The sequence below is a fragment of the Panthera onca genome, chromosome A1 (assembly GCF_046562875.1).
Source record: "Panthera onca isolate mPanOnc1 chromosome A1, mPanOnc1 haplotype 2, whole genome shotgun sequence".
NCBI lineage: Eukaryota > Metazoa > Chordata > Mammalia > Carnivora > Felidae > Panthera > Panthera onca.
The window spans coordinates 66,261,294-66,271,856 of NC_138339.1; the positions used below are offsets into that span (position 1 = coordinate 66,261,294).

Consider the following 10,563-nt stretch of genomic DNA (forward strand, 5'->3'; position numbering starts at 1 on the left):
TCCTGGCTTTGGACCTCAGGCAAGTCATCTCACTCAGCCTCGTCCCGCCCATGAACTGGGGACAGACAGCCCCCAACTGTGAAAATTAAAGGGACACGGCTGGTATGGTCAACAGTGTCAGTAATGGCTACTGATCTCATTTCCTCTTTTCCAGTTTGTCTGCGGCTGGGAGTTCCCCATTTTCATCGGGCAAGACCATGTACAGGAAGTTAGTAAAGAGGCTTTTAATGAAAATACTGTACAGTATCTGGGACAAAGGCCAGAGAGCCTTGTCTAGGAAGGAATGTGAGGGCCCAAGAGGCTTCCTGCCCCCTTGGGGACAGCAGAGCCAAGTGCTACAAAAAAAAGGCCTGGAAGAGTGGCCCAGGCCTAAGGCCTGCCCCATGGGGCTCAGGGGAAACCCAGGCACCCCTCCCCCAGGAGGGACAGCCGGCGGCAAGGTTGGGGGCAGGCACCTATTCCCACACAAGGGTCCTTTTAGTCCATTGCAACAGGAGGTGACTCCGAGCCCCTGAGGCTTTGGGGAGGACTCCTGCCGGCAGAGCGGAGAGTAGTCTGAGGGTAGAGGCCCACTTTGGGGCGGTGAAGGTCATAGCCAGGTGGTTCTGCTGTGTGAGTAGCTGTGCTCCTGGCCTGCGCCGAAGCCCCGCAGCAGCTCAGCCTCGCCCCCGAACACCAGGCTCTCCACGTCCACCTCTGCCTCCTCTACACAGGGAAGGGTCCAGTCAGCAGACCCGGCCCACTCAGTCTACACAACCCCTCAGCTTCGGAGCACTCACCTTGGTCTGAGTCCGAACGCTCCGATGAGAGGCCTGAAGAGTCCAGGCTGTCTGCCCGCGGCCGCTCCCTCTCACCTGGCCCTGCCAGCCCCCGGAGCTGCTCCAGCTGCTGCTGCAGGCTCTGCTGCTTACTGCGCAGCTTCTCCTTGAGCTGCCGCGCCTGCTGCTCCTGCTCCTCAAGCTTCTGCAGGTCCCAAGGGAGCAAGGGGCTGTGGGGTCAGCTGCCTGGGGGCCCGGGGTTCATCCCACCACACCTCAACAGTGACTGTCTGCTCCCGACCAGGGGCGTCTAAATTTGGGCCCCAGAGAGCTCCCGCATCTTCTGGGAAGCCAGCCCTCCTGCCCTCTGGGCCCATGTAAATGGCCTGTGAACGCTCTCGTGTTGAGGAGTTGAGGAGTTGGGGAGGGCGGGCACCACGATCTCAGGCCTTCAGAGCCTGGTCCAGCGATGTGAACGGAGTCTTGTAGTGGCGAGCAGCAGGTTTTGGGGAGGACTGCCACACACCTGCAAGTGGGCACCACGACTCAAGGTGGCCACCTCCAGGTAATAGCCAGTTACAGCCACATGCAAATGGACTTGGTGCTGCCAGACATCCTGATTTCTTTAAGAGAAGCTGGAAAGTCAGACTTTTTCATGTCAAATGTCCTTTTAAGTGCTGCCAACTAATATAAATTTTTAGAAAACTATAGACCAAACCGAGGCTACCAGTTTGTGACTCCTAGTCAAGACTCTCCCAGGAACCCTGCGCCTTCAGCATTAATCCTCCTCAAGCTCTGCCAGCCTGGGTTCCAGGGACTTGGAGGGCCAAGGGTCTTCCCACCAGAGCCTTTGGTGGGCAGAAGTCTGCATTAGTCAACAAGAAGGGGAGTACTGGATGAGGGGACATTTGTACTGGGTGCAGAAGGATAAGTAAGAGCTGCCTAGGCAAAATGGGGCAGGAAGAAGCATCATAGCAGAGGGAAACTGAGAAGAGCATGGAGACTTAAGCTTTTCTGGTGGGGCACAGGGATATGGGAGACCAAAAGCTGACCAGTAGCAAGGCCTGAGTTGTGAAGGGCCTGCAGTTTTGCAGGAACTGGGACTGTCCTGTCAAGAGCCACGGAAGGTTTCCAGCAGTAGACCTAAGGAGATCTATGTGCTACAAAGAACATTCTAGGGCAAGATGGAAGACGATGGAAGATGGCCTGGAGAAGGCAAAACAGGTAGGGCCAGGACAGGGGATATAGGACTTCAAGGAAGGAGCAATCCCTAGCTCCTGCCCATGGGCCAGCCAGCCAGCACCCAAGGGGCACACATTATCTCTCCAAGAACCACACCAGGCAAGCTCCATGTGAGAAATGGGCCTGCTACCTGACCAGGGTGTCCTTCAACAGAGTCCAGGGATGCAGGCACTATGGGGTGGTGCTGACGTTCCCTACACCGTGATTTACTTGCTGCATAAGCACATGGATCTCTCTACCACAACCCCTGGTGCCTACAACAGGTCCTGGTAGAACAGGTGCTCAATAAACACTTGAAGGAAACTGCAAATCAGGGAACTTGGGCCTGGGTTATGATTCTGCCTCTCATTAGCTGTGCTGCTTGGTCCTTAGCCTCCTGTGCCCCCATTTTCTTCCTAGGCCAAAAGGGCCAAAAGGACAAGAAAAGGCCTCTTGTTTCCAAGGCCACTTTTAGTCCATTCCCTAAGCTCCCATTGGGGGTGGGAGTAGGGGTGCTGCCTGGGGCATACCCCACTCCTGTCCACCAGGGGGTGCTGAGCTTAGCCCAGGCAGCGGAAGGGCCCTGGGAGGATAGGTGACTGACTTCCTCTGACCTTCCCCTCTCCTGGCCTCTGGAACTACTCTCCAAAATGGTATTAGAGTAGAGGGCTCAGAACCGGAGGCCTTGAAGGATGGGAGAGTGGGAGAGTGAAAACCAGCCCTCTGCAGTTCTAGGGACCCTGACACATGACACATCAAAATATTGTCAACAGACATGTCTCTCCTTACAGAGGAGGGTAAAGTCCAGAGAGGCTAAGTGACTTGCCAGTTAGGATTGAAGTGATATAATAGCTGTAATAGCTGTGAACATTTACTGAGCAAACTCAAGCCTCATAACAATCCTTACTTTCTGCTTTTCTTCCTACTTCACACATATGGAAGCTAAAAGCATAGAGAACTGTCCCATGTCACACTGTTGACCTATGACCTCAGGCCTCTCTCCCCAGTTCCACTCAGCCCCTCCCTACTATACCTCTCAGGAGTTCTGGCAGGTTGGCCCCAGGGTGCAGGGGTAGCTCCATACCTGGATATGCATCCTGGCCCAGCGCAGAAGGCTCAGTGTGGTGTACCGGGCACAGTCAGCCCCGAGGGGCATCTGCTGTTTTAGCTCTTCCAGGCACCTCTTCAACTGGGCCCTCCTGCAGGGGAAGGGGTCTGGAGGGCAGTGCCAGCCCAGCCTTGCTGGCCACAGGGGCAGTAGGGGAGGGGAGGCCAGAGGGAGGTGGTTCCTGGGGCCTGGTGATGTCAGGCAAAGCTAGGACTCACCTGCGCTTCTCCAGCTCGTTGTGCACAGACCTGTCAATGCCAGGGAGGATGGGGTGAGGGGGTGTCAGCTACTACCACACCCTCAGCCCCAGGGGCTTAAAATCCACTATAGTTGTCTGCTCCAAACTAGCCCAATGTGGGGATTTTGTGCCGGCCTTGGGCACTGGAATCCCCAGGAGAGAAAGAGACAAATGGGGCCAAAAGCTGGGAGGCCTGCCCAGGTGGTTGTGGGGTCCGAAAGAGGCCACCTACCAGCAGTCAGGAAGGGCTTCCTGGGCAGAGATGACAGTTGAGCTGGGCCAGAAACAAGCTATCCAAAGTGGGTAGTGGAAGGAGAGGCATTAAAATTGGAGGGAATAGCATGTGCAAAGGGCTGACACGAGAGAAGAGGAGGAAGCCTGTGGGAGAAATCGAGTGGAGTGAGATGTGGAGTGTGCTAGTGTGAGTGGAAGAAGGACCCTGAAGTATCCTATTTATAGCTCCTGACACAACAGGGGTGCTCAAGAAATAGTCCCTGAACGAATAGAGGGGAGTGAGGAGATGGCAGGAGAGGTCTGAACTGCCTCCAGGGTAAGGATCTGGCCCAGAGATGCAAGCAACAAGGAGGAAGTGGGCAAAGGTGAGGCCCGATGAAGGGACCCATCCCCCCTCCTCTCCCCACCGTCCCCAGCACTCCTCACCGCCCACTGTCCAGCGTGCCAGAAGCTTGGGGGGATCGCTTCCTCCTCTTGTTGACTGGGCCCGGACTGCGGTGCGGGCACAGGGACGCGTAGCCATGCTCAGCTTCTGCCAGAGACAGCCCCCGCCCGCTTCAGGCTGGGGCTGGTCCCTGAAGGCGCCCCTGGCAAGGCACGGTCAGGGAAGGGTTTTTGGCGCCAGGGCCATTTTCCCAACCCCACCACCCCGCCAAACTGAGAAAGGGTGCCTCAGGGTTACTGCCTAAGGCCATGCATGCGTCCTTCCAGTTGGGAGCCAAGTCTAGTCTAGGCCTGTGTCAGCGAGGTTGCTGCCTGGAGTCTGACCAATATTTCTTCCTCACCTCTCTCGCGGCGCTCTAGGAACTCGGCCGCCTGCAGCAGGACCTGGATATTGCTGGCCACAGGTTCCATGTCGGAGACAGCTGGTGGCGAGCGGGCCTAAAGTGCTGGCCCTAAGAGCGGCTGCACCACTTTTGTTACAATGTAACTGACACGGTGCAACAAACACAGGGGCCCCGGCACCGCCTCCGAGACACCCCGCCCCCGGACGGCCCAGTTCTTGGCCCCGCCCCTCTGGAAAGGGACCAGGGAACCGCAGCCCACCTCCACGAGCCAGCCCGGCCCCTCAGACTCCCAGGGCTGCCACGGGCGCTTCCTCCAGGCCCAGTTTTTGAGTGAGTCCCCAGGCTGAATGGGGCCGCATCTTGCCCATTTCGTTCAGCGACCCCACGCCGACTACTTGGAGTATCAGGGCCTCAGTTTCCAGCCCGGAGTTGATAGCGAAGACTCTGCCCCTAATGGTAATCCGGGCACCCGTGGTCTCTGGGAGGCCCCAGCTCGACTGCTGCACGTGGGCGCCACGGAGGCGGGGCCAGCGGGCACCTTTGCCCATTTGCCCATTGCCTACTGCGGCTTGCTGTCGTCACCTTCAGGGCGGGGCCGGGGAGCTTGTGAGGCACTATTGGCTGCGTTCGGCCCCACCCTCCCCCTCCGCTGCCCTACAAGTTCGGGCGGGAAAAGGAGCAGGTTTCAAATTTGAAAACCCGGGCGATTGGGCGGGGTTGGGCGGGAACGGAACTGCAGTGCGCAGGCGCCAGGGGAGGGGGCACGGATCCAGCTCCCAAGGCTCGGGGGTCTGTGCCCTAGCCTGCCTGCCATCTGCCCCTGTAGACCCCTGCTAGGCCTCAGCTTCCTATTGTGGTGAAGGGGAATGGTCTCCTGGCTCCTCCTCCCCCTCATCTGCAGGGAAACTATTGTTGCTAGGAAAATGTCAGCAGGGGGTACCAACTTCACAAACCAGGCCATACTCTGGAAGCAGGCGACCTAGTTTGTAGGGGAGCCCTGGGTTCTGGAGCCGACAAGGTTGGGTTCCTCTCCTGTCCCTGCTGCTTCTCAGCCGTGTGACTGGGAAGTGATCTCGCTCCTGTAAGTTCAGGAAGCCCTGTGACGACAGCGCTGTCGCAGGACAAGAGCCCTTGCCCATCTGTGCCCAGTACGCTGCAGCTGACTTCTGAGGCCAGGGCAACCAGACGCAGGTTTCTTCCTCCCACAGAGCCCCTGGCTGCCTGAGTTCAGGGCCACTTCTTTAACATGACGTTTTAGCTTTCTAAAGGAGTATATGCAGTGACTTCTAAGGGCAGCACCAGTAGGTGTGCCAAACCTGCGGGAACAGTGACAGTCCTAACCGTGGAGACAGGAAGATGAAAGCAGCTGTTACAGGGTGGAGAATTAAGCCAGGCTGGGGCTGAGTGTGAAATGGAGAGGGAAGAGGAGAGGGAGGATTCTTTTATTAAGAGACAGTCCTGGGGGGCGCCTGGGTGGTTCAGTTGGTTAAGCCTCGGACTTCGGCTCAGGTCATGATCTCGCGGATCCTGAGTTGATCATGAGTTTGAGCAGCGCGTTGGGCTCTGTGCTGACAGCTCGGGGCCTGGAGCTCGTTTCAGATTCTGTCTCTCTCTCTCTACCCCTCCCCTGCTTGCACTCTGTATCTCTCTCAAAAATAAACAAACATTAAAAAAAAAAAAAGAGTCCTGGGAAACCCATGATACAAAGCAGTTAGTCCTTGAGGGGAAAAACCTTCGGGTTTCTCTAGGAGTCACTCCTAGAGGAACCACTAACATGCTAGGGCCAAACTACTGTTGGAACTGCCCACCCATTCACCCATCCATTCACTCACAAGGTATTACCAGAGCAGTTACTGGACCCCAGACTCTGTGCTGGTTACTGGAGAATACAAAATGGGCAAAACCAGACAGAGTTCCTGCCTTTGCAGAGCTCACAGGCAAGAGGGATAGGAATCGACATAGTAATCACACAAAAGAGTTACAACTTGGACAGGTCCTCATAGGAAAAGACACAGTGTAAAGGCAAGTTCTTAGAAGCATGTGTGTGTCCTAATCCAGGTGGTCAGAGGTTTTTCTGGGCAAGTGGTGACTAGGTGTAATCTCTGTATAGGAGGTATGTAGAATTCCACACAGAGGAGCAACAGGTGCAAAGGCCTGACGCTGAAGACTGCATGCAGACCAAAAGAAGGCCGATGTGGCTAGCATACAGAAAATGAGCATGGTGCAGGCTGACTCCAGAGGCTGGCAAGGCCCACAGTAGGCTGACTGGTTCTCTAAACCCTCACCCACAGTCAATTATGTCTGAAGAAAGGATGCCACACAAGGCTTGTGAATGAATTTCCAATTTTATTTCACTAACATCAGTACCCATACAGTGCAGGCACAAACCTACTGCCCAGACCTCTAGGACCCAGGAGGTCCAGCTTGGAGTGGAGGGAAAGATGGCAGGGAGGGATTCTGAAGAAGGAGAGTTCCCAGAAGAAGGTAGCAAGGGACACTTGAAAAACTAGAGACACTCCAACTAGAAGTTGTGGGAAGTGACAGAGCAGCTGCAAGGGCACTACAGTGATCACACTGAAGATGAAACTTCATCCTGAAAGTCACGGGTGGGATTCAAGCTAGAAACAGCACGGAGACTAAGGTCAGGGCCACCAGCCGGGGGGGGGGGGGGGGGGGGGGGGGGGGGGCAGGAAGCAACACTACCTCTCAGGAAACAGGGCAGGTGGGGAGGATGGGGAGGGATGTGTCATTTCCCTCTATCTGCTTTTAAGTTTTCTCTTGATCATGGTTTTCAGCTGTTGGCTATGGTACACCTGGGTGTGACTTCTTTGTATCTGTCTTAAGAATGTTGTGAGTTTCTGGAAAGTTTTTCAGCCTTTATTTCTTCAAATATTTTTTCCTGCCCTATTTTCTTTCTCTTGATCCCAATTTCATGTATGCTTCCCAGCCTCATAATATATCAATGCTAAGTGATGTTGTTAGTGTGGTCTGGGTTTTTTGGTTTTTTTTTAACGTTTATTTATTTTTGAGACAGAGAGAGATCGAGCATGAACGGGGGAGGGACGGAGAGAGAGGGAGACACAGAATCGGAAGCAGGCTCCAGGCTCCGAGCCATCAGCCCAGAGCCTGACGCGGGGCTCAAACTCACGGACCGTGAGATCGTGACCTGAGTTGAAGTCAGACGCTTACCCGACTGAGCCACCCAGGCACCCCTGGGTTTTTTTTTTTTTTTTAACATTTTTTAATGTTGGCACAAAAACACTCAGATCAATGGAACAGAATAGAGAACCCAGAAATGGACCCACAAACATATGGCCAACTAATCTTTGACAAAGCAAGAAATAATATCCAATGGAAGAAAGACAGTCTCTTCAGCAAGTGGTGCTGGGAAAACTGGAACACGACATGCAGAAAAATGAACCTGGACCACTTGCTTACACTATACACAAAAATAAACTCAAAATGGATGAGAGACCTAAATGTGAGACAGGAAGCCATCAAAATCCTCTAGAAGAAAGCAGGCAAAAACCTCTTTGACCTTAGCTGCAGCAACTTCTTACTCAACACATCTCCAGAGGCAAGGGAAACAAAGGCAAAAATGAACTATTGGGACCTCATCAAAATAAAAAGCTTCTGCACAGCAAAGGAAACAGTCAGCAAAACTAAAAGGCAACCGACAGAATGGGAGCAGATATTTGCAAATGACACAGCAGATAAAGGGTCAGGATCCAAAATCTATAAAGAACTTATCAAACTCAACACCCAAATAATACAGGGAAAAAATGGGCAAAAGACATGAATAGACACTTTTCCAAAAAAGACATCCAGATGGCAAACCAACACATGAAAAGATGCTCAACATCACTCATCATCAGGGAAATACAAATCGAAACCACAATGAGATGCCACCTTACACCTGTCAGAATGGCTAACATTAACTCAGGCAACAACAGATATTGGCGAGGATAAGGAGAAAGAGGATCTCTTTTGCATTGTTGGTGGGAATGCAAGCAGGTGCAGCCACTCTAGTAAACAGTATGGAGGTTCCTCAAAAAAAATTAAAAACAGAACTACCCTACGATCCAGCAATTGCACTACTAGGTATTTATCCAAGGGATACAGGTATGCTGTTTCGAAGGGACATATGCACCCCAATGTTTATAGCAGCACTATCAACAATAGCCAAAGCATGGAAAGAGCCCAATGTCCATTGATGGATGAATGGATAAAGAAGATGTGTGTGTGTGTGTGTGTGTGTGCGCGCGCGCGCACACACACACACACACACACACACACACACACACACACACAATGGAGTATTACTTGGCAATCAAAAAGAATGAAATCTTGCCACTTGCAACTATGCGATGGAACTGGAGGGTATTATGCTAAGCAAAATTAGTCAGAGAAAGACAAATATCATATGACTTCACTCATATGAAGACTTTAAGACACATAACAGATGAACATAAGGGAAGGGAAGCAAAAATAATATAAAACGGGGACAAAACATAAGAGACTCTTAAATATGGAGAAGAAACAAAGGGTTACTAGAGGGGTTGTGGGAGGGGGGATGGGTTAAATGGTAGGAGGCATTAAGGAATCTACTCCTGAAATCACTGTTGCACTGTATGCTAATTTGGATGTAAATTTAAAAAATAAAATTAAAATAAAAAACAACAAAGCAAAATAATATCCATCAAAGTTAAACAAACAAACAAAACAAAACGTGTTTTGATGTTTATTTTGGCAGCGGGGGGGGGGGGGGGGTTGTGCACACAAGGAGAAGGGGCAGAGACAGGGGGCAGAGAGAGAGAATCCCAAGCAGGCTCTGCACTGGCAGCGCAGAGCCCAATGAGGGCCTTGAACTCATGAATTGTGAGATCATGACCTGAGCCGAATTCAACAGTCAGATGCTTAACTAGCTGGGCCATCCAGGCACCCCTCAGGTTTGTTTTTTTCTTTTAATCTCTCTGCTTCAGTGTGGTAAATTCTATTTATTTGTCTTCAAGTTCACTTATTCTTTCTTCTGTAACATCCAATATGGTGTTTAGCCCATCCATTGTGGTTTTTATTTTAGCTACTATATTTTTCAGATCTAGAATTTCCATTTGGTCCTTTTTAAAAAGTTTGCTACCATATCCTAAGATATCTCATTACCTTGTGTATTAATTTCCTAGGGCCATAACAAAGTACTATAAAATGAATGGCCTGAAACAACAAGAATGTATTCTCTCACAGTTCTGGAGGTTCAAAGTCCAAAATCCAGGTGTCAGCAGGATTTGAGGTTCTGAGGGACAATCTGTTCCAGGCCTCCCTCCTCACTTCTGGTGGCTGCCAGCAACTGGCATTCCTTGGCTTGCAAATGCCTCACACTTCAATCTCTGCCTCTGTCTTCACAAGGCCCTCTCCTCTGTGTCTCTCTGTATCCGTTTCCCTCTTCTTGAAAGGACACCAGTCACTGGATTAGGGCCCAATATTAGTGCCTCATTTTAACCTAATTACATCTGTAAAGACTCTATTTCCACATCAGGTCACATTCTGAAGTTCTGGATAGACAAGAATTTTTGAGAAATACTCTTCAACTCATTATACCCCTTCTCTATCCCTATTATTATTCTTTTCCAATTATTTTATATATTTACAATCATTTATGTCCTTATCTGCTAATTCCAGTAACTGGGGTTTTTTTGGTGAAACTTCTGCTGAGTATATTTTCTCTTGATTATAAGACATGAGAAGAAGAAAATATGCTTTATAATTCTGTAATTCTAGAACATAAAAGTGAGGAAAAATAGACTGTAAGTCTATCAAAGTGTGTGTGTTTTATCTATTTTCCTGAGAGACCAAGTCCTTGCCTATCTGACAGAACAAACAGCTTAAGATTCAGATTCCTCTTGAGTAGAGTTTTGTGAGGAATTTAGCTAATGGTAGAGTAAGAGTGAACACAATCTACACAAGACCACGGTCACTTCTTCCACCAACTGCAAGTTCAGGGGATTCCCAAAACAACTACTGGGGAGGACTTGTTAGGATTCACAGAACCCACTTAATGCTATAATACTCACTGTATACACTCTATTATACAGTTTCGTACAGGAAAAGGACACAGAGGAAGACTGGCCAAGGAAAGAAGCTCATGAGTCTGGGGAACTGTGAGATACTATGAGGACTGCCACACCCTCTTCCCATGCAGTCAGAACATGTTATTTTCCC

At 51.1% G+C, this 10,563-nt stretch overlaps 1 protein-coding gene across 1 annotated transcript; it reads right to left on the reverse strand.

Moving 5' to 3' along the window:
• Window positions 1–485: 485 nt before the first annotated feature.
• On the reverse strand, window positions 486–4,560 carry MXD3 (MAX dimerization protein 3). Its single transcript, XM_060635143.3, has 6 exons — window positions 4,345–4,560; window positions 3,986–4,091; window positions 3,306–3,335; window positions 3,064–3,178; window positions 780–963; window positions 486–705 (listed from the first exon to the last, which is right to left on the reverse strand). Exons 1-6 carry the CDS (start codon window positions 4,412–4,414, stop codon window positions 590–592), a joined length of 621 nt encoding a protein of 206 aa, XP_060491126.3. The 5' UTR covers window positions 4,415–4,560; the 3' UTR covers window positions 486–589.
• Window positions 4,561–10,563: the final 6,003 nt, after the last annotated feature.